Source organism: Tachysurus vachellii, chromosome 15 (genome assembly GCF_030014155.1).
Source record: "Tachysurus vachellii isolate PV-2020 chromosome 15, HZAU_Pvac_v1, whole genome shotgun sequence".
In the NCBI taxonomy this organism is placed as follows: Eukaryota; Metazoa; Chordata; class Actinopteri; order Siluriformes; family Bagridae; genus Tachysurus; species Tachysurus vachellii.
The window spans coordinates 17,626,471-17,651,649 of NC_083474.1; the positions used below are offsets into that span (position 1 = coordinate 17,626,471).

At 35.0% G+C, this 25,179-nt stretch overlaps 2 protein-coding genes across 5 annotated transcripts; both read left to right on the forward strand.

Annotated features, from left to right (window-relative positions):
- Positions 1-231: 231 nt before the first annotated feature.
- zbtb32 (zinc finger and BTB domain containing 32) lies at positions 232-13,801 on the forward strand. Of its 4 annotated transcripts, none has more exons than XM_060888656.1 (5): positions 232-380; positions 5,042-6,055; positions 8,720-8,820; positions 11,591-11,764; positions 12,859-13,801. In XM_060888656.1, exons 2-5 carry the CDS (start codon positions 5,130-5,132, stop codon positions 13,086-13,088), a joined length of 1,431 nt encoding a protein of 476 aa, XP_060744639.1. In that variant the 5' UTR covers positions 232-380; positions 5,042-5,129; the 3' UTR covers positions 13,089-13,801. The 4 variants fall into 4 exon arrangements, with proteins under 4 accessions (XP_060744639.1, XP_060744642.1, XP_060744641.1 ...); XM_060888659.1 differs by lacking the exon at positions 232-380 and adding an exon at positions 483-532; XM_060888658.1 differs by lacking the exon at positions 232-380 and adding an exon at positions 529-550.
- A 6,742-nt stretch (positions 13,802-20,543) lies between these two features.
- LOC132858561 (olfactory receptor 52N2-like) lies at positions 20,544-21,494 on the forward strand. Its single transcript, XM_060888945.1, has one exon. It carries the CDS (start codon positions 20,544-20,546, stop codon positions 21,492-21,494), a length of 951 nt encoding a protein of 316 aa, XP_060744928.1.
- Positions 21,495-25,179: the final 3,685 nt, after the last annotated feature.

A 25,179-nucleotide genomic window follows, 5' to 3' on the forward strand; every position in this document is an offset into this window, starting at 1 on the left:
TACTAATAATGTGCTATTCTTCACTGTGCGTTTTCTAAATTACTTTTCTTTTTGTTTGTTCCGATACGATATGATACGATAACTAACGTAGGAGGTTTTTCAGATGATGCCTATTTCCTTCAACTACATTAACGTCGCTGCAACACTCTAACTTTAGCTATGAGATGAGTTGATCAGTTTATACAGATGTGCACCAAATGGGCCAATCAGAGGCAGCTGTTGAGTGAGGGGAGGGGCTGACCAGAGGTGGTCATGCTGGAACTCACCTACATTTAATGCTTCACCAGGCTAATTTCTGGGTAAAGCCACAACGCGTGCGGGTGTGTATGTGTGTATCTGTACTGTCACCAACTTTAGGACATTGAACCTCGAATGCATCGGTAGGTTTCTATTCTGTCTATCTGCTACTTGTTAAGTGAAAAACATCAGCTTGAAAGCTTCCGCACAAGTGTCACACTGATTGTAAATGTATGTATGTGTGTGTGGAGAGCCTTAGTTTGCAGGCCTGGAGAGGATGTGTCATTGCTGAGAGGTTTTCCCCTTTTTACTTGTGGGCCTCTTTCTCTTTCTCTCTCTCTCTCTCTCTATTTATCTATCTCTTTCTGTCTGGACTTAAACTTCTTTGCAGATTTGGTTTTCTGTAAAAACTTGTCAACCTGCCAATGACTTCTAATAAGAGCACATTGCGTAAACTTTGTTAGTCATTACAGGATGGTAATGTTTTAAGTAGTGGGATGGTACAGTAAACATCCAGAGCTAATTAGTGGTTATTTTTACGAACATCATTATGTGTTCAGTTCAAGTTATGTCAATATTCAACATTGGACTATTCTCTTATTTGTATAGTAGCTATGTTGTTACTGTATATACTGTAGGAAATACATAACAGGTAAGCTGTCATCCTGTTTCTAATTAGTATTTTCAGTTGTAGCTGTTATATATAGCAATTCTATTTCTTAACAACTGTAGCGATTTATATTTTTTTAACATTTCTAGCATGAATTAAACACAACCTACAAACTTGCATAACAACTGTGGAGTTAAGTGCTGGAACTAAATTAAATGTTGGAACAGCAATGATGTATTGCTGTGTGCTGAGACAAATCAAATCTTTTTCAGATCAAATTTTACTCATAGGTTTTTCGAATAGTGCTGCAAGTTTTCTGTAATCATGTTTTTGTATATCATAAGTATTCATTTTTAGCAATTTCACACTTTTTGTTCCTTTTTGAAACATTCTTAATGTAGCGCAGGATGTTACACGCTAATATCATTGCCACTGTACAGGTCACATTACTAGTAAAGAGAATTAAGATATTTTTGACAGTTTTATATGCAACTGTATGTGCATTTGTATATAATTTAAAAGCATGTTTGCTCAATAATTTAAAGAAATCTGTCTAGGTGTAGCTAAGCCTTCACTATCGAGATAAACAATCAAGATCTGTAATATCCCATGACTCGGCCCCAACCTGACCTTTACTGTTCTTCTATCAGACAAAATATGGATTAGTGCTATGTAAGTAGTAAATTATTTTATAAGTAAAACATTTATTAAAACATTAAGTGCCAGTAAAGTTAAAGCCTGTTGTTTTTCAAAATTACTTTTGTAAAATCCATATTTGCAGTAAATAGGGCATTACTTTTGTCTCAACATCGTTAAGAATTTTTAAAGTGGATTTTAAAAATGCATGTGTATATTAAGTATGTATATAATGCGAGAGCATCTAAAAAAATGTTTCAAAATAAAATCTTCACTTCTGTTGAAGTAAAGAAATCAGAAAGGAAAGCGTGTTTTTTGGTGTCTGGGAAAAAAAATCATTATATTTCCTTTGATCTACATAACCAGTATCCTTTAATTGTGTCAATAATGTTCTTTTGAAATCCCCTTTAAACATGGCATAAATATTACTGTTTACACCAGATTTTACCTTTTCTAGCTATTCAACTGTTTGCATTCTTATATATTTAAATCTGCTAAAGTTTCTAATGACACACACACACACACACACACATATATATATATATATATATATATATATATATATATATATATATATATATATATATATATATATATATACGTATATATATATACGTATATATATATATATATACGTATATATATATATATATATATATATATATATATATATATATATATATATATATATATATATGTATAATGCATAAACAAGTTAAGTGAAGAAGATTTTATTGTCATTCCAAATAGCTTACATATTTAGCTTACACAATACGCGGAGAAATGAAACAACATTTCTCCAGGACCATGGTGCAACAAAACCAAATAAAGCTACATAAATCAAGACCAAAAACAACAAAGAGCTAAGGACCTAAGTCCTAGCCACATAAAGTGCAACATGTGCAACCTAGTGCAACAGTGCGAGACAATTACTGTGCAGACAAACAATACAAAACACTACAAGACAAAATACACAAAGTACACAAAATAGCGCTAACCAATGTGCATGCTGTAGTATAAACAACACTGTACATTTTACATTGTACATCTATGTAAAAATGCAAAAAGTAAACAGACTCAAGCAATTTGAAGAACGCTGCCAAAAACTCAGTGGAATAAGAAAAATCGCTGAACATCAAACAAATTGTACATTATTTAAGGTATATAATAAATAAAAATTCTAATTAAAGAATGGAAAAAGCATCACCAAAAACAGACCATCATTGGGAAAAAGGGGCATAATTCGATAATTATCTTTCATTTTATATGTCATTTTTGTTACTTGTATCATTTAAGTATTCAATCATCAAGTATTTTTTTAGGCCTAATTAATAATGTAATGTGAGTATTTTTGTTTTTTAAACAAAATTTTATGGTTAATTTCTAACAGATCTGGTTGACCAGGTCAAGAAAGCAATGCTTATAATAAAATAATAAGTACAAATAATAAAAAAAAAAAGAAATAAAAAAGCAACAACAAATAAGTAGAATACAGTTATACTCTCACATAAATAATAATAATAAAACAAAAATAATATTAATAATATTCACAACATAAGTCGTATTATCAGTGCGCAGGAAGTCTTGCAACACAATTTGTCGTAATGTTGCCTGATGATGTTTGTTACATAAATGTTACCTTTTTTCAATTCTTAAGAATTCTATTTAAGATGCATAAACATATACAAAATATATATACAATAAACAAATGCTGAATTTGGTATTAAAGTAATTTGGAAAATAACGTATCACATCACTTCATGCACTTTCCGCCCAATCAATTGTCATCTTTATCAAGAACAAACTAGAGTTGAGGTGATCATATCTCTTGCACATACTCTTGCATGCATCTTTAGCAAATTCTTGAACATACCAAACACATGGTAATAGTAGTGTATTGTAGACAGCAGAATGGAAATGCGATTTTGTGCATTGAATTTTCGAAAATCAATCGGAAATTCACTGACTAACATCAGGACCAGAGTACTGTTATTTTGTCAGAAGTGTTTCCAATCTACAGTGGATACATTGCAAAATGTTAAATGTTTACCAGCAGTTCGTCCTATAGTTTAGTGTATCTCGCTAAAGAGTTGTTTAAAATAGATACACACTTTTTTATTTCCTGTTCCATCCCAGAACATTATATCAAACTTTTTAAACCCTGAACTCGACTTCAGTTTTCCATTATGCATTCAGCAAGGTGAGGAGTTTTTAATTTTTTAATTTTTTATTGGAAATTCTTTGATATATTGCCATGTTTTCAAACCAGTTTACTAGTTGCCTCATCACTACACATTGTAGACTAGTTGCCTCATCGCCACAGTAGATGTATATCTTAACCAACATACTGTATAACCATTTTTTTGATCAAACAAAACTTGGTACTTTGCTTTATGAGAAGCTGTGTTCAGGCTTTAGTCACAGTTTCACATTCTGAGGAGGTCTGTGGCTTTGGTCCGAGTTTTAGAGTGCAATTTCAAAGATGATGCAAAGTGTGAGTGGTGTTCTCCGACTGTGACATGGCTAGACTTGTAGACAAACACCTCCTACAGTCTGTTCTAATCTGATGACATGTCAGACTGTTGCGCTTCAACAAGACAAAAGACTAAAAATCTGTACAAGAACCTTTCTGCGAAGAACCATTGAACTGTGTCTAGGTGTAGCTAAGCCTTTCCTGACCATATAAACTTTCAAGATCTGTGGAATCCCACGATTCTCCCACCCTCAACTCCCCAGCCTGACTAGTGTTGTGGTTCTACAGTACCAGACTATACCAGAATACTCTACCAGACAAAATATTCTACCAGACCAAAGTGCTGTTCATCTAGAAACATATTAATCAATACATTTATTAACACATTAAAAGCCAGTAAATATAGAGCCTGTTTTTTTTTTTTCAGATAAATCATATGTAATGATGAGAGAATGGTGGTAACACCTCTCTGTATAGAGCCTTAAGATAAGAATGTTCTTTTCCTTTTTTCTCTAGTGCTATACCCGACTATGAGTCATTATTGTAAAACAATACAACAGTTATAGTTTCTAAATCAGTAAATTTCTCAAAAAAGAGTAGAACTACAGAGAAAATGTTAAAGAGTAGAACTAGACAGAAATGGCATCACCAGGGATGCTCCTGCCAACAAAAAATCTTGTCTAGCGCCTACTAATTTGTATGCCTCACCTGAAACAGGAAGAAAGTAATGCTATAACTATGATCTAGTTTGGATTCTTGTTAAAATCATACTAATTATTGGGATATAACAGATGCATGGACAACCTGATAACACACTGCATCCACTGCATAGTAATAAACAACCCAGAAAATCAAATAAAATAAATGATAACATGCATAAATAAGCCTTGAATTGTACTTTATTTTTTACTAACTACCCACTAACCTGATTTTAGCTGTTTTTGAGTGTATTTCTAGTTCCTGACCTGCTTGCACTAGCTTGTGGATATTATTCTGATCAACTAAAAAGCACTTCTGTAAGTTGCTCTGGATTCAGTGCATGTAAACACAAATGTCTCCTAATTCCAACCCTTTTTTTTCATTAGGTTGAATGGCGATTACTCAGCACATCATCTACTGTAATAACTTTCCCCTGAAATTCTTTTCCATTCTCAAGAATTCCACTTTGCTGAGATGATTCGCATTCACAACCCGAGCCCTCTGCCATTTTTGCAACAGACTGAAAGGTTTCTAAGGGCAGGTAAATTGTGTGACACCATCCTCACTGTGGAGCGTTACACTTTCAAAGCACATGCACTGGTACTATCCTGGGCCAGTAAGACGCTTGAACGGCAGCTAATCAACCAGAATCCAGCTAAAGGTTACTCCTGCACTGTTGATGGTGTTTCCCCACAAACTGTTAAGCAAATCCTTGACTATGTGTACAGTGCTTATGTAGAAATTCCAAAAGGGGACCTTCCAGATTTGCTCAGGGGAGCTCAGCACCTGGAGGTGCAGTCACTTATGGAGCAGTGTGAGTTGCAAATGAGGATCCAGGACAGGGTTAAACGTAGAGAAGAAGTGAGGTCCTCCCCCGACATTGACGTAGGAGAATGTGATTCAAGAAAAAAAATCCCCTCTTCTGATGAAGTGTCTTTCAGTTCTTCTTTAGAATCTCCTTCTCTGACACACTTTGACCATGAAAGGTCACAACGTATCAATAAAGTGTCACCCCCACCACAGAAACCCCCATTGTCCATTACTGTAGCATCTCCCACAGCCTCCAGGGAACCCATTTCTTCCACCCCCTCACTGGCCCAGACCCCTTCACTCCAGTGGCCCCAAGTAAACCCATCACGCCATATGGTCCTTACCTATGCTGATTTTATGGCATTCCAGCACATGGTTGCGTGTTCATACCCTACACCCATGTACCCATTCTTACAGCAATCTCTCCAGCTCCAGATGCCCTCATCTGTAGTGGGCTACACAGGATTGCTTCATCCTCATCAACATCTTCTACGTCCTAGGCCACTGGCTCTCGATAGCACACTTGTCCCAGAGGTCAAACGTAAGACTGACCCTATCACTGCAGTGCTGCCATCACAGGAGCGAGAAAGGTATGATCACACTGAGTAATAATAATAATAATAATAATAATAATAATAATAATAATAATAATAATATGTATGTATGTATATATATATATATATATATATATATATATATATATATATATATATATATATATATATATATATATAGAGAGAGAGAGAGAGAGAGAGAGAGAGAAATTATTATTTCCCAGTGTGTATGTGTTTTTGTAAATAATTCTGAGTACATATATTATAATGAATAATGACACTTTATTATCAAGGAATTAAATATAGGCCATTATTACAGCGCTTTATCAAGCACTGATAAAAAAAATAAATAAATGCTTTTAAGGAATCTGTTTCAAACTACAAAGAACTATAAAAACTGCTAGAATTATTAGTTTGTTGGTTTTTTATGTTTATGTGACATACAAATCCATAAAAGCAAAAAGAAATTAAAGGAATAAAGTAAATCTAGCAGTGTGTTAAAAACATGTACGGCTTTAAATATGTAGCGTTTTTTATTTTATTTCATTTGATTTTCATTGTAAATTGTGTGAGTCTTAACTACACTTTTGTTACTGTATGAATATAAATTTTCTGACACTGTCTTTCCAGCAGACACGTTTTCCTTAGACAACCCTCCACCTACACAGAGTTAATCGCAAACGCTACTATTATTTATAGTTATAGACAGCAACTCTTTATTTATACATTATAACAATGACATATTGCTTTAATCATAAAAAATTGTTTGATTACTTGATACTAAATCTGAAGAACGTATACAGAACAGATGCTAATCGGCACTCCTACACACATCATGCTCAAACCTCACACAGACACTGTACGTCAGTGTGAACTCTTGCACTGTACTGCCCACTCAGTTCCTTTGTGTCAAGTGTTATGGAGCAAAAAGTGCTATTACTATAAGGATGGAGAAATTGAGGGGAGCTCCCTTCATTCCCCCGATTACCCAAATGGCAAATATGAAAGTCTTCTTTCATCTCCATCACAGCACTATGTACTGTTTCAGTCTCATTTTTAGCCACTGTTTGTTTCTTACATATACACATTCAGTGGGTTTCTGACAACACTTCTTTCATACCAGTTCATAATCAGATTCAATAAACAAACAATAGCTGAAAGAAATATAGAAAATGAACCACAGTTCTAGTGAAGGCAGGTTGTGAAATGAGATAGTAGGTCTAAAACATTTAGTGTATATATAGAGTTGAGTAATAGTGTTAGCAGTGTGTTATCACAAGGTCTCATTCATGAAATATTATATATATATATATATATATATATATATATATATATATATATATATATATATATATATATATATATATAGAGAGAGAGAGAGAGAGAGAGAGAGAGAGAGAGAGTTAGTGCTCAGTCTTTCTACTTTTATTTTCTTCTCTTCTCCATTTTGGTAATAGACACTTCTTAATTATAGACACTGAGCACCCACAACTGTGTTTCACATATGCCTTCCCAATCACTGTTGATGGTGTTACAATTGTTTTAATAAAGTTTAAAAACCATCAGGCCAATTTAAAATGAAATCTAGGGGATAATTCACGCAGTGTCATCAAACAAACTGATACAAATGATGAGGCTGCAAGGATCCACTGACTGCGCTAAACAGAAATCAGCCTCAGCCTTTTGTCATATCATGTTATGTATTTTCTTATGATTATTGATGGTACTTGATTGATGTACTTGGGTCCCCTAAAAATTTTTATTTCTAGTTAATTTTGTTATGTTATCTAATATCATTTCAGCTCTCCTTCACTTAGTGCGTGTTGGATGTTTTACTTCATATTTGAATAGCCCACTTATTGAATTGGAAATTTCTTGTGGGTGGAATTTTTCCCCATATTTTGTATAGTTTATTTTGTTTTTGCCTTCGATTTGGAAGATGAAGACTTCTTACCACGCATTGCATAGCTGAAAATGAGTCACTATTGTTTAACAATACATAATTGTGAGTGCCAGTCGTTGTGTCCATGTTCCTTCGATTTTTTCTTTAGTAATTTATTCATTATTATTTAAATTACGGAAACAAAAAAATATATTTATGATACATCGAGGAGGAAAAAACATAGATACATACATACATACATACATACATACATACATACATACATACAAACATACGTACATACGTACATAGAGATAGAAATTGCAAAGATCATGTAATATTCGGAGGCAGTTAATAAACAACATGTTGTGATTTCCTCACATAGTAAAATGTAACAATTTGATTTTGGATTTCTGTGTCATAGCAAAATGGAAATAAGCCTAATCAATTTAGCTTGAAATGAAATACTAATACTCAAAATTCACCTTTGGCAGACTTGAATATTCTGGAATCTTACTTCTGGATGTGATGTGTGCAACTGAGAAACATCTTATAGTTCAGGAAAGTCTGTATTTTGTAGATTTTCTTTAGTTTGTAAAATTAAATTTCTGAGTGGAAGGAAGTTTGTCACTGTTCTCACAATAGCTGATTTGCTATTACATATCATATAACACATATTTAGTCACCATATTTATTGCATTTATTTTCTGCAGTATTTACATATTTATTCGCCTCGAATTAAGTGGCCTGTTTTGCCATTGTAATGGTAGTTTTGCCGCATTCACTCACTCATTACATATTTTCCTCTCTTTCTACAGTAAGTCAAAGGTACAGTCAAATAAGGAGAGCCATTGTAGACACTGCAGCAAGCCACTGGTGGAAAATGCCTGGAGACAAAGCAGCAGGTCAGCATCATCAGGTAAATGATACAGTACACACGTGTGCTGACTGAATTTGCCTATGCATTCCTAATTAAACACATAAATGAACAGTGTTTGCAAACTTAGTCTACACCGAGGTGTTTGAGTAACATTAAATACTGCACATATATTATCTTCAATACAACAATAAAGGAAATTAGGTTTAAAACGATTAAAGGAGCTGATAGCGAGGCCAGTGAGTTTCGTGACCTGATTAAAAACAAGCATAAGATGAATGATGTATGAAGAATATTGAAAGATGAAACTGAACATGATAGTAGCAGCATATGCTCATACTTCTGCAAGCTGCAAACACTAAACACAAAGGACAAAGAATGCAATATTTTTTTTTACATAAAAAAATTATATATTAAGATGTTTCCTGTAAGGAGATTTTTTGGAAATTCTTGTAACGAGTCTCCATTATCAGGTTTTTTTAACTGTTAGTAGGTCTTCAGGACTTAATGGTTACTTAGTAACATGATAGATAGATAGATAGATAGATAGATAGATAGATAGATAGATAGATAGATAGATAGATAGATAGATAGATAGATAGCATGTTGTGGCTTTCTCTTGTAGTACGTTGCTGCAGTACTGCGGTTGCCTGACAGTAGAGACCGTACAGTACTTTCCACAAGCATACTACAACAACTTGGAAACATCATGGACATTACCTATCACCCTCATATGTGCATGATGGATAGATTGAAATGTATATAAACTAGAATCCAATATGCAGTGGTACTTTCACACTCGGGGAACTTTAATGTTTTTGTTTTCATCGCTTCCTTTTGATTTTTTCTCTGTACTGCATCCTGTGTGTGAGTGTGTGTGTGTGTGTGTGTGGTGTGTGTGTATATGAAAAAGATTCAGAGAGTATAACAGAAGGTGATAACCCTCCAAAAAGTTTTATGTCATTCTTGTCATATAGTTCAAAGTTACACCGGCATCCATCCATATGTTCATAGTTCTCAGAAACTGTTTTGGTATCTAAACAAAGACAAATGTGTTAACCACTTTTTTTTTTCTTCATCATTTGACTTGTGTGTGAGAGGATGTGGTGTGTGTGTGTGTGTGTGTGTGAGGACACATGGAGCAGTACAGAAGGTTGCACACTGAAAGCTGCCACAGGATGTGCTTATCTAAAAATGGGCCCCTTAGCATAGTATGGCAACTTTGGAATGACTCTTCCTAGTTTTGTACCTACATATTTTTTTTTGCAATGTAACGTATTTTTTTTTTGTTTTTGTTTGCATTGCATCTAGTTGAGAATAGAGGTGTGCAAAAAAGCACAAGAGATGCAACACAAAGCTTATATGAGCTGCAGGTTTTTGCAAGCAAGTGGTCAGTTATGAACTGCATAGCTGTTAGGAAATGATCAAACATTAAGCTTACAAGACACCGAAAGTAGCAGTGTTACAGCAGTATGTCATATTTAATTTGAAGAAGAAGAAGAAAAAAAAGGTCTTAAACCACAACCATTTATGGTTAAAATAGTTACAGACACAGATAGTGTTGCATCCCTAGAACATATGATCATGATAAAAAAATAAATAAAGTAATCTATTTGTAAGACTGCAAATATCCACTTCAGTTCCATTAAAGTTGTGTGTATAGTTTATTTACTTACTACATAAAGAGCCATTTAATATAAAGCAGGATCAAACTTTAAGATATAAATTTATGTTCGCATGATTAAAGAGATAATAAGGTGGTAGTAATTATATTTGGAATAGATAGAAAGATTAATATACAAATATAGATAGATAGATAGATAGATAGATAGATAGATAGATAGATAGATAGATAGACCTAACCTGTCTCGTATAAAGAAATAGGCTAGTTCAGAGTGGAAACTGGTGTCATTTAGGTCTGTTAGTAAATTGACCACAGTCACCTACTTTATCTTTTGCCACTTACATGCCAAAACAAGTAAACTGCATTTTCATTAAACAGTATTTTTCATTATCTGAAATTACAAGAGAGTAGTAAAATGTATAGAGTATACAGTGCTTAAGATGTTATTCTGCTGTCCACAGAAAAACTGTTTATTTCTTTCAAGCCATTTCATTGTTTGCTGCCAACGTTATTTTAATTCAAAATCCATCATCAAGACAGCTGCAGGTGTGGCCTGAGAAAAACACTTACAAATACAAACACCTTTTTGTCTCATATGAGGCCGGCTCACAGAAATGGTGTTGTTTCCACATCAAAGCACCTCAGACATGTTTGTGTTAATAGGGGAAATGGCAAGATATAGTCATGAGATGACCAGTACATGAGTAAACTCCAACCTCATTTTAGGCGCGTTTGACTTGTGGTGATCATGCTAGCAATGAGAGGCTGACGCAATAAAGTTTTAGTCGCAAACAATTATAAGAATACATTTGAATTTTATACCAAGGCACTGAATGTGTTTGTGGTCTGGAAACAAGTTGGAAAATGAAGTTTGGGCAGTCAAATAATTTTAGACAGGACCTTTAACTCAGATGTATTCATAGTAATTCAAGCTTTCATTTGCCTGAATTATAATATTATATGATTAAGTTGTATTTACAGTAGCTTACAATGTTTATCTTACTGTCAGGTTTGTAGTTTTATGTATGTGTGTGATGTAACATGATAATTATATTAAAATATTTCCTTAGATGTTACTTTAAATGTTAAGAACAGGAAAAAATGTAGAGTCATTCCAGTGAAACTTTATTTTTATAGAGTTTACAATTATCAGTCTTCACTGAACACCCTTCTCTCTCTTATTCCCAGGATTAGTGGAGATTGTTCGAGAGTGCAAGTTCTGTCAGAGAGATATGAGAGAGAAGCATACACTGCGCTCACTAAGAAGGGGTCAAGGAGGAGAGAAACCCTACCAGTGCAAAAACTGCAACAAGAGATTCAGTCTGAAACACCAGCTAGATACACATCTCAGGGTTCATACAGGTATTTACACTGGTTGGCGCTGCTTTTGTGTATTGTCTTTTGTGTAATGTCTTTTGTGAAATGTCTTGTATTTGTTTGCACTGTCTTTTATCCTGCACTGTCTTTTTGTCTTGTCTTGCACTGTTTGCACCAGGTTGCACAGATGCACTTTATGTGGCAAGGACTAACTTTCGTAAGTCCTTGGCTCTGTCTTTGTTCTATGTAGCACACTGGTCCTGGAGAAATGTTGTTTCATTTCACTGTGTACTGCGTCAGATATATATGACAATAAAAACCTGATTTGACTTGACTTGAGGCACAGTACACGGGCACAAATAACCTCATATGCATATCGGTTGTTTAATTATTTTAATACATCTATATTTATATTTAGGTAAAATGTTCTGATGCTCAAGCCCTAAGTGGTAGAATCACCCATCAAAGGGACTTGGCATGTTTAAGTCCCATTTGGAATAAATTGTTTGATCATTCCAGAAATAAATCTTCACTGAAGGGTTTAGTGGCATTTATTCCATGACTACAAATATTTTGAGAACCCTAGCACTAGATATGTATATGGAGTATGGAAGAGAGCATTGAGAATGATAAGATGCTCTGTGGTGCAGTGACTTGGAAAGCATGTGTTTGGCCTATGCTAGTGTGTGGAAAATATATTTAAGTTACCTCTTAAATCTCAACAACAACAACAACAACAACAATAATAATAATAATAATAGGATGAAACACCATTAGATTAATATCAACTGTCCACTGAAAGACAGGATAGGGGCAGTATGACCAATTATAAAGTGGTGGTGTAATGCAGCCCATCAAGAACCAGAGTTGCCCCAATGATCATTATTTTCCTCTAACAGCATGTGCCAAAATGTTTTATCCCTTACATACCACAGTGGTTTGCCTTTAATGTACTTTTTTCTATTTATTTAGAATGTTTTCTCAACTTATAGTTATATTTAATGCCATGGAACAAAAATATTCCTGTTATCACTTGCATTATTAAGCTATAAAGTCTTTACATCAGCTTCACATTTTTCTGACTGTTGAAGTTAATGAGTTGTAATAAGTCTTTTCTCATTCATTCGCTATTTGTCCAGGTGAGAAGCCATTTGAGTGTCGGCTGTGTGGTCAGCGGTCACGTGACTACTCTGCTATGATCAAGCACTTGCGTACTCATGGGGGTGCCACGCCATATCAATGCACATTGTGTTTAGAGTTCTGCAGTAGCCTGGTCACCATGCAGAAGCACCTGAAAGGTCATCCAAGTCAGGACTTTCCCCCTAACTGGAATCTAAGCAGCACTTACCTCTACACCTGTCATACATAAGAGACAGAACATTCTGACCAGCTAAGCTCTCTCTGTTTTAAGAATAAAGAAATAAAATAGTCATATTATATGTTTACACATATGTTATACATCTTTTTAAATAACCAAACAACAAATGATCAAAGATATAAAAAAATAAATAAATAAAATTAAAAAAAAATAAAAAACAAGAAACATAAGAAAGCACATAACAAATTACAGAAGTAGCAAATTACAGGAATTTTGAGAACAGAACATTTTTAGGAAACAGCATAATGTACCTAGCATGCTATGATAAATGAGCACAGTGTTCTCAGTATTTTATATCTATAAGTAAGGAAAGTAAATAAAATAAGTACATTTGTGAATTTTGCTGCTTTAAAACTTCTCCATATGTAATTTATATGCAGTAGCTCAAAACCATCAGGTTAGTTTATTTGTCTTCATGAAACTATTTCTTTTGTTATTTTAGATTTTACAGCAGAGGCAGGAAGATTTTTCTTTAACCATTTGTTGCTTTTTCTTCGCACTCTGGCCATGCATTAGATATATTCATGGCTTTTACAATTAACAATTTTAAGCATTATAATTACTACCAAGACGTGTTTGTGTTCAACTTTGTCGCCCATCATGTTGATCCTAACCTTGATTGGCAAGTTGTTGCACACTTGTGGTTGTTTGTCTAATGCAAATTTTCCATTCTAGAGCTAATAAACCTACATTTAATCTTAGAATTGCCATATAAATTCGATGTGCACATTTATTTCACACAGTGTCATTTGTAAACATTTTTTCAACTGTTGAACTTCATTTCCAATTTGTTTATGTCTCTAATGTAATGTAATGTAATAATGAAAGTTATTATAAAGTTTTACAAGCTTGTTTGCTGGTCTTCACTATTCCAGCTTAGATGGCAAAAAATCTGATTATTGTTCACATGCAGGGCCTGCATTTGATCACTAAAGTTATAATGTGAGTTTTTTTTTTTACTTGCTGCCAAATATCATGATTAGGGAAATTATGTTTTCATTTATTAGGTAATGATACTGTTAATGTTTTCTAATGCCAAAAAAACAGTAGTTAGTTACCTTTTTGTAATGAAACTGGCTTGTAAACATCTGGGAGAACATACACCAGTTCTTGAAACTTAGACTTAGAGTATTAAAATATTAGTTTTTTTTTTTTCCCTAGCAATCCTTGATAGCCAGCATTCCTTTTTTGTCTGAAAGATGATTTATTACGTGTGACTTTATTTATGAATCATGAAAGCTCTTTGAATAATTGAATAAAATTAATGAAAATTGAATAATAACCACATTTAACCAATAAATGTGTGTGTGTGTGTGTGTGTGTGTGTGTGTGTGTGTGTGTGTGTGTGTGTGTGTGTGTGTGTGTGTATGTTTCTGTTGATCAAACATCTGCTGATTTGCCCCGAGGTAAAATATGTGCAAGCTACTGTAATGCTATGCGCTGCTTAAAAAATACAACAAATATCTTTCTTGCTTCTCTCAACGTCCTTGAAATGAGGATTGAATCACGAACTGTGGCATACATTTGTCAATGTCAATGTCAACTTTATTTGTATAGCACTATTCAAACAACACATGTTGACCAATGTGCTTTATAACATCGAAGTATAAAAAAGAAATAAATACAATTGTAATAATAGCAATACACACATTAACAGTAATAATAAAAAATTTTTCAACAAGAGGGATATGCCATGGAAAACACTCACTCACTCATTTTCTACCGCTTATTCGAACTACCTCAGGTCACGGGGAGCCTGTGCCTATCTCAGGCATCATCGGGCATCAAGGCAGGATACACCCTGGACAGAGTGCCAACCCATTGCAGGGCACACACACACACTCTCATTCACTCACACAATCACACACTACGGACAATTTTCCAGAGATGGCAATCAGCCTACCATGCATGTCTTTGGACCGGGGGAGGAAACCGGAGTACTCGGAGGAAACCCCCGAGGCACGGGGAGAACATGCAAACTCCACACACACAAGGCGGAGGCGGGAATCAAACCCCCAACCCTGGAGGTGTGAGGCTTAGTGCTAACCACTAAGCCACCGTGCCCCCATCCATGCAAAACAAGTATGTCTTAAGTTGTATTTTAAAAAATGTGTACGGAATCAGCATCCCTGACGTACATGGGTAAGCTATTCCAAAGTCTAGGTGCTACTGCCGCAAATGCACGATCCCCTTTCCGGCTTAACTTGGTCCTTGGAATTTTAAGTAAATTTTGAGTTGTTGATCTCAATGTTCTTCCCGTTTGATGTTCAGTTAACAAATCTGATAAATAAGATGGTGCAAAGCCATGCAGAGACTTATATACTAGTAAAAGTAACTTAAAATCAATCCTGTACTGTACAGGAAGCCAGTGCAGGGAGACCAGGGACAGAGTGATGTGTTCATGTTTTTTAATATTCATTAATAATCTTGCAGCAGCATTTTGAACCTTCTGCAGCCGTAAGATAGAGGCTTGACTAATTCCTTTATATAACGAATTACAATAGTCCAGTCTTGATGATATGAGAGCATGAATTGCAATTTCGAGACTCTTAAATGTCAGACAAGATTTCATCTTGGCCAGATTTCTCAGATGAAAAAACTAGACTTTACAACATGATTTATCTGTGTGTTCAGCTTCAGAGAGCTATCAATAAATACACCCAAGTTTTTAACACATTCTTTAACTTTCATTGACAGTGGGCCAAGATTAAACTCTGCTGCGCCCTTTGCTCCTCTAGGGCCGAACACTACAACCGCCGTCTTGTTTTTGATAAGAAATAAGAAATTAGAAGCCAGCCATGCTTTAATATCAGAAAGGCAGAACAATAAAGGTTCTAGACTGTTTCTATTAGTTAACGGTAGATATATTTGTAATTCATCCGCATAGCAGTGAAATGCTATATTGTGTCTTCTAAAAATATCCCCCAATGGGAGCATGTAAAGTGAAAAAAGTGTGGGGGCCAGGATGGCATATGGCACATTTTTCAAAACTAATGTTCATAAAACAGAATCCAATCAAAGTGCAAAGTTAAAAAATGTTCTAAAAACTGCAAAACTAATCAAAAGTAAGTGATATATGCATAAACATCCTAATACAATAGGTAGTCTATGTTTTGCTCTTTATGCTAATAGAGCAATTTGAGTCTTTTGTTTAAGGGCCTCAGTGGCATTTAAGGCCTTTTTCAGAATGCTATTAGGGTTGCTTATAAGATCCTTCCTATTCACAGGTGGCTTATACTAATACTCAAAAGACTTTAGAGATAACAGTGACCATAGCATAATTAAATTTCCTCCAAGCCCTCTCTAGAGTTCCTTGACCATGTCCCTGCCAGCTAATAGAAAAACTAATTTCCCCTTAGTCCCAGTAGGCCAGGACAATATTCTTGCCTAGTAGTAGAAATAAATCATATAAATGGCAACCACCATCACAAAAAAGCTTTTCACTGGGTAGGAAGTGACTCCAAAACCTACTCGTCTCATACTGTATGTTTTCTCAAATATATATTCCAATAAGTAAAACATAAAATAATAATAATAATAATAATAATAATAATAATAATAATAATAATAATAATAATAATAATGTCAATAGAAATGATCAGAAACAAAGATCAACGTGACTGGAGTTCACCTTGCTTATACAGTCATTCAAGAAGTGTAAAATGTTCATGAAACCTTTTAACATTAGCAGCTGCCTTGACATCAAAATACTAGTCCAGCTATAACAAATAATCCAGATGATCCCTGCAGCACATATTAATTTTTAATCACCTGCAGGCCCCTAGATGTAATTGAGTTTACATACATGTGTGCACTGTGCCTTGTAATGGGCTTTTGTCTCATCCAGGGTGAATTATCTGGCCTTGCACACAGTGCTGCTGTTATAGGCTGGATTCACTATAACCCTAGCCAGAATAAAAAATAGTCATTAAAGAATGAAAAGAATAATTAGTTTAGATATGCAATTAAAATTTTCTAGCTGCAACTACTCCAAGCAAAAGACTTAGTGCCACTATTTTAATACAGTGACCCCATAATGCATATTTGAACATGTTACAGGATAACTACACTTTCCAACCAACTACGTATTAAAATCCTTAAATAAATAAATAATTAAACATGTTTAAAGTCAATCTCAAGGTACCCCATCCCAAAGGCATTATTAGCAACACTGTTTATTAGTAGATATTCCATGCACACGAGGGAAACTTGGAGACTAGGAACAGGTCCCTAAAGTTTAATTACCATTTGCTTACCGCCTCATTAATGGAATTCCCCATTTGCTTCATTAATGAAAACCTTAGTGTTCAGGTGATGCAAGATTTTGCTAAAAAACATATCAGAAGACAGGAAAAGCAACAGGTGTGACATTATGGCATATGTTGTTAAGGATTCTAATATTCTAAAGTTAATGGTTATCATTTTAATAGATTTTAATAGTTTAATAGCTTTTCTGATATCTGGCTGACTGTTTTTAAGCCTTCAGAAATTTATGTAATATATAATAATGAATGTGTGTACAGGGTGTCCTGTAATGGAGTGGTCATACCATTAATTTCTGCCTCAGGCCCAATGTTTCCTGGAATAGGCTTTAGAGCAACAATAACCATGACAATGATAAATTGGTTAATGAAAATGTATGCATAATTTTATTAATTATTACTGTGCAGTGGGTTAGCAGGTTATGCAGAGGGACATGCTAGCCTAGTGGTTCAGGTGTTGGACTACTGAACGGAAGGTCACGAGTTTGAATCCCAGGTCCACCAAGCTGAAACTGCTGGGACCCTGAGCAAGGCCCTTAATATTCAGGTTTTGCAATTGGCTCACGCTTTGGATTGCCTTGCTGTGTTTTTACAGAACCCTACTGTAAACTATCCCTGTATGTGTCTGCATGTGTAAATGGTGCCCTGCATTTTTCTTTGATTTTAAATAGCCCCTAGTTCATGGTAGAATCACCTTTGGCAACAATCACAGTTAAAAGTTGACTGGGACAGGTCTGGGACATTTGATACTTCTTACCAAATCTTTCAAGATTGTGCCAGCAGTCTGCACAACATGATGCTAATACCATTATGCTTTAATTTGGAGAGGATTCTCAGAATGTTCAGCACTGTTCCAGTTTGCTAAACATGAGGTCAAAAGGTCAAAATATTTCAACAGTTTCCAACAATTAACCGGGCAAGTTGTTAATAAATTAACCAGTTGGTTTCTTGGTAACCAGTTTGTCTATACAAACTTTAAACCAGGCTTGAAAACCCATCTTTATTATGTAAACACCAAATTACTGTGGATTTCGTCAAGGTAAACTCATTAGAACTTAGATAAAGCATGACTGCACACAAACTAAAGCATTGTTTAAGTAATTTGGTTAATTCATTCTTTTAGTGATTTTGGATGTCTGTTTTGGGTTATTGTAATGCTGACAGGTGAAATTCCTTTCCATCTTAAACGTACAAGCAGACACTCGATTGATTGTGCACTAAAATCAAATGGTATTTGTAGCTATTTATGATTCCCTTGACCATGATAGAAGCTCCAATTCAGCGTGATGATGCCGCCGGTTTAGAGATTTTCTGTTGATGTGACCTTTTTGAATTGTTCTCATTAGGCCACAACACCCTACCATCTAGCCCTGACGTATAAAGAATATAAAAGATTAAGATCACACTTTATGAAGGTGTCGGTGCTGCTTTAAACAGCAGTGCCAGTTTATGGAGGTGGGGATCACTGAACAAGCTTGGAGGTAACTCATACTGGTTAGCTCCATGACTAGTGTCCAAGAGGGTACATACCACACTTTAGTTGATTTAAGCCAGGATCAGCCCTCTATTCACCAACGCTTCAATGTCAGGCTTTGGGTACATCACATCAAGAGAAGGTGAGATGTGTGCAAGAGGATGTTCACAAAAACATAGTATCAAGTTGGCAGTTAGTCCCCACCTCACCCATCCACTTATTTTGGGAAAGAATTGTCTGGCAGTATAGTTTACATATTTAAAAAGAAAAGGAAGAGATAAACCCAGAATTTTCAGACAGACATCATGCTGGATGTTGTAAATGTAAAGAACATGGCTAAGCCACAAACATACAGAAATAGACATCTCACATAAGGCATTCCACATCTTTCACTGAAGCTATTAATCTAATGAAAATTGTGGTGGCCCAAAAGAAATGGTGATGATGATGATGATGATGATGATGATGATGATGATGATGATGATGATAATGATAATGATTTGTGTGACAGTGTTTACCGTATTAAGCCGCAACTTTTTTCCCATGATTTGAACCTTGCGGCTTAAACTATATTGTTTATATGTTAATATTGTTAATATGGCTAAAATATAAAATATTTTTCCAGCTTTCAATTTTTTGAGAGAGTGTTCAGTGCGCATGTGTGACATTAGCAGGAAGCGGTTTTAACATTGACATGGAGGATAAAAACAAAGAAAGAAAGCTAAGAAAGGCTTACGATAAGGCAAGAAGTAGGACGTGTTAATATAGGATCAGTTTTCCAGCGCTGGAGAGAACTGAAGGAGCAGGAGGTTGGCCGCATATTCACAGATTGGAGTTTCCCGAGTCAATAAGTCCTGAGCTAAACGCTGTTACTAGCAAAACGTGGTTGTAGTTGACTCTCTGCATTACTACAATAGAAAAGAGGTGTTATTTGTGTAGTAACAGCATTTAGCTCAGGAGTTATTGACTCGGGAAACTCCAATCTGTGAAAATGCTGCCAACTTCCTGCTCCTTCAGTTCTCTCCAGCGCTGGAAAGCTGATCCTATATTAACACGGGTCCTACTCAGTTTTCTGAAGCATTTCTTAAACATTGGAGACCCTACCTTTAACTTTGACACTGAAGGAGATGACTTCAGTGGTTTCAAGGAGGAGGAAGATAGTGACCAATGACTTTCTTGGTAGGGTACTGTTTACTGCTAATTTTTTATTAGCCGTGTTTTGTTAAAGCCTGTGTAAAGTTCATTTGTTTCAGTGTACCTGTAGGCACTTGCGGCTTATAGACATGTGCAACTTATTTATGTTCAAAATAATATTTTTTTTTTAAATTCAGTGGGTGCGGCTTATATTCAGGTGTGCTCAGTCCGGAAATCACGGTAATTTATTGTATAATTTTCTTAATACACAAAACCTACCTAATGGGCTTTAAGCTAACATGTATCATGAGTCCTATTGTTAACCTAGTCAGTAAACATTGCTGATATCCTCTGGTGACTTGCGTGTTCTGTGGAGGACACATGCATATAAATGTATCATGTCATTCACATTTATCAACACAACTAGATGATCCTTTACAAGGTAAGGTTAACATAACAGACGTATCTATTTCTTAACAGTCAATAAATTGATTGAGTAATCAAAATTGTGAATATGGCATATTATAGGGACATGTGCACACAAATCAGTAACTTTTTTTTTTCAACAGATTCTGAATGGAGCTTCAAACTTGGAACAACACATTTAGTTTCACTCTTCAAATTGCTAAGTTTGATGTCTCACCAGAAGCAGTTCATTTTGTATTTCTGGCTGGATGTTTGATTTATATTTTTGCTGTATGTTGTAATGTAACAATTTTAGCATTGATTGTTACCCAGCAAAGTCTTCACAAACAAATGTTTTACATTTTGTTCAGCCTTCCTTTGACAGATCTAATAGGAATCACTTGTGCACTTCCAAGGGTGCTTGTGGATATTGTAGCTCAAACAAATGTGGTCTATTACCCCACATGCGTCCTACAAGCCTTTTTGCTTCATATGTATGGCGGTAGTGTACTTTTTATCCTGGCAGCCATGTCATTTGATCGCTACATAGCGATATGCAAACCGCTCAGATATAATTCAATAATGAATCATTATACAGTTTGTGGAGTCATAACTGCTGCTTGGGGCCTTGATTTTGTCTTGATTTTTGTGTTGTTTTCCTTACAGGCAAGATTTCCAAAATGTAAGGCATTTATTATGAATGTCTTTTGTGATAATTCATCCTTGCTACAGCTGTCATGTGATGGTGATTTTACTGTGAACAACATCTACGGGTTAGGAATAACAGGACTGATGCAGGTCATTAGCGTGAGCATTCAAGTATTCTCTTATGTACAAATCCTTAAGGCCTGCATTTACCATACACAACCTGATGCCAGACTTAAGGCTTTAAACACATGTTTAGGACAACTAAGTTCATTTATTATGTTTGAAATAGTTTCTATTACTGCAATACTTTCGTATCGTTTTCAAAACGTACACCCCAATGCACAAAAGATATTTGGTATGTTGACTTTTACAATCCTTCCAATTGTTAATCCTATTTTGTATGGGGTAAAAACAAAAGACATTAGAAAAGCGTTCTTTGTAGTTTTAAAAAAACAAAAGGTTATGTTCACTTAAAAGAAACATGTTAGACATTCGTCCATAAATCACTGTTATATAAAACAATGTATTTACAACAAATTTATGGAGACGAATTTTGCTGAGTTAAACATGAAATTATCATTTTACTTTATTAAACTATTTTTATGCCATGAGGAATATACTGATCTTATTTGGATATAATAGCTCAGTGGTTAAGGCGTTGGGTTGCTAATCAGAAGGCTGTGCGTTTGAGTCCCAGATTCACCAAGCTACCTCTCCTGGGCCCCTGAGGGCCTTTACCGTCAATTGCATAAATTTATGTCACTCTGGATGAGGGTTTCGACCAAATGCTGTAAATGTATTTGGGTTTTTTTGGTAATTATTTTCACCTGAAACCATTTTATTGTTTTAGGTTTAAGACTATGCAAATGTTATTATTCAAAAAAATTTGATTTAGGAATTGAATTTTACTCTGTATGTTAGTAGAATTTTAACTCCTCAGGATTTTATTTTTAACTCTTAAAAAGAGCTGAAAATTCAACACAGAAAAAAGTTCATTTAACTTGCTAAACGTGCTAAAGTATATCTTGTGGTCATACATTCACACTCAAATGTAGTCAGAATAAACTCAGAGAATTTAGTCCAAAGGCAACAAATTGCTGTGATTTTTTTTTTTTTTTTAGCAGAAACCAATAATGTATAAATCGTATGCAAAAGTTTAGGAACCCCTGACAATTTCCATGATTTTTATTTATAAATATTTGGGTGTTTGGATCAGCAATTTCATTTTGATCCGTCAAATAACTGAAGGACACAGGATTAACACAGGTTTATTGGATTAACACAAAATGCACAATATGCATCAAAACCAAATTAGACAGGTGCATAAATTTGGGCACCCCAACAGAAAAATCACATCAATATTATTAGAGCCTCCTTTAGCAGAAATAACAGCCTCTAGATGCTTCCTATAGCCTGTAATGAGTGTCTGGATTCTGGATGAATGTATTTTGGACCATTCTTCCTTACAAAACATCTCCAGTCCAGTTATGTTTGATGGTTGCTGAGCATGGACAGCCCGCTTCAAAATCACCCCACAGATGTTCAATGATATTCAGGTCTGGGGACTGGGATGGCCATTGCAGAACATTGTATTTGTTCCTCTGCATAAATGCCCGAGTAGATTTTGAGCAGTGTTTTGGGTCGTTGTCTTGTTGAAATAGCCATCCCCGGGGTAACTTCAACTTTGTGACCGATTCCTCAACATTACTATCAAGAATCTGCTGATATTGAGTGGAATCCATGCGACCCTCAACTTTAACCAGATTCCCAGTACCAGCACTGGCCACACAGCCCCACAACCATCTGAAGCCAGTTGATGCTGTAGGTCTTTGGAGGTGGTCTGTGGGCTGTTTTTGACCATTCGCACCATCCTTCGCCTCTCAAATATTTTACGTGGCCTGCCACTTCAGGCCTTAACAAGAACTGTGCCTGTGGTCTTCCATTTACTCACTATGTTTCTCACAGTGGACACTGACAGCTTTTATCTCAGCAATAACTTTTTGTAGCCTTCACCTAAACCACAATGTTGAACAGTCTTTGTTTTCATGTCATTTGAGAGTTGTTTTGAGGCCTCTATGTTGCCACTCTTCAGAGGAGAGTCAAAGAGAACAACAACTTGCAATTGGCCACCTTAAATACCTTTTCTCATGATTGGATGCACCTGTCTATGACGTCCAAGGCTTAATGAGCTCACCAATCCAATGGTGTGTTCCTATTAATCAGTGCTAAGTAGTTACAGGTATTCAAATCAACAAAATTGCAAGGGTGCCCAAATTTATGCACCTGTCTAATTTCATTTTGATGCATAATGCACATTTTCTGTTAATCCAATAAACCTCATTTCACTACTGAAATATTACTGTGTCCTTCAGTTATTTGAAAGATCAAAATGAAATTGCTGATCCAAACACCTAAATATTTATAAATGAAAATCATGGAAATTGTCAGGGGTTCCTAAACTTTTGCATACAACTGTATGTACACTATACTGTATGTGTGTTTGTGTGTGTTTATTGTATGTACTATGTTGTAATATATGACATACAGAATAGTTTTAATAAAACTAGGTAAACGTTAACATCCTTCCTGGTTTAATAAATCATTCACTTGTCCATCAGGAAAGAATAAAAAAAACGTGAAAAGGTTAAGATATTAGGACACAGTTGTCATCGTCAAAATGCATTAACTGTTTTGGTATTTAACCCTTCAAGGATTTAGAAAATGACTTAACATTTTAGAGATATCTACCTTGGCTATGATGAAAACAAACGCTGTATAAACTTTAATAGGTCCTTCTTATTTGATTGACATCAATATGGACCAATATGGACCAAATGCAGAAACATTTGGCTAACAAAACCTCACTCCCCCAACACCACTTTGTGATTTTGAGTGTTTTTTTCTCATGGATATTCTGGAATTAGCTTAGAATTTATCAATCATAAACTATCATGAGCAATGCTTAAACCTATTGTAATTAAAGCTCGAAAGTGGCTTGTGTACCAATCACTGCCATGATTAGCAAAACACAAAATACTTATCATCTAAAAGTAATTGAAGGTCTCAGATAAATGTTCTTATATTCTGTTTTTTGTTTCTGTCAGCTGTAGACAAATTTCACCTCACAAAATGAGATCTTACATGTTCAGAATGTTGAAGTTTGAGATGTATTCATTAGAGCAGCATTTAAAACATGAACTAATTAAACAGTTGAATCTTGAGACACAGATTTCTACATGGTCATCTTCTACACTAGAAACCAATGCATCAACAGTAACATTCAACAGGGACGAAATTTAATACAGTTAATTATTATTGTTACTGAGGAGGCTGCATCCTTCTGCATTGTTATCAGTTTAGCCCCATTTCCTATACTAACTGGCTAATTAATAAATGTATTCTTAGACGTAATCATTTTATATAGTTATGAATGAATTGTCATGGTCATTGTTATTGTCATTGTTCATTGCTCTTTATTCATTTTTTAACAGTGGTGGCTCAAGTGGTTAAGGCTCTGGGTTGTTGGTCAGGGTTCAAGACCCAACACTGCCAAACTGCCACTCTTGGGCCCTAGAGCAAGGCCCTTAACCCTCCTTGTTCATTTTCAAAGAGCAGCCAGGTTTATTGTATTGTTTATGTAAAAAAAAAAAAGAAAAAAGAAAAAAAAAAATTATTTTAAAAAGTAAATGATTTAGAGGGGCACTGCTGACACACTGTACTGTGATTAAGGCTCTGAATTACTGATCAAAAGGTGCAAAGTTAAAATCCCAGCATGAACAAGCTTGCACTATTGGGCCCTTGAGCTTGGCATGCACTGGATAGTTGTAGAGATTGGTGAGAAAATGAAAAAATAAAACACGGTAAGGTCAATCATCATACAATAACATAGATCATTAAGGAGAATATTGTTTTAATAATACAATAAGAAACAGACCCAATGCTAATATAAGGAACAAGACAAAAAGAAAAAAGAAAATAAGTTACATAAAATACATGTAAAATACACTTTTACATTGCGGAAGAGATTCTTTAGCGTGATGCCATAGTACAATAATTTTTGCTAAGCAACCTTGATTGATTGACCTTGATCCATTTATATAAAAAGTTTAAAAAATGTATAAAACATAAAATATTTAAAACATAAAATATGATTATTCAA

Coding starts and splice junctions, on each gene's coding strand:
- zbtb32 (XM_060888656.1), top strand. CDS start 5,130: ATGATTCGCATTCACAACCCGAGCCCTCTGCCATTTTTGCAACAGACT. Junction 6,056..8,719: donor CCATCACAGGAGCGAGAAAG/GTATGATCACAC, acceptor CTCTTTCTACAG/TAAGTCAAAGGTACAGTCAA. Junction 8,821..11,590: donor CAGCAGGTCAGCATCATCAG/GTAAATGATACA, acceptor TCTTATTCCCAG/GATTAGTGGAGATTGTTCGA.
- LOC132858561 (XM_060888945.1), top strand. CDS start 20,544: ATGGAGCTTCAAACTTGGAACAACACATTTAGTTTCACTCTTCAAATT.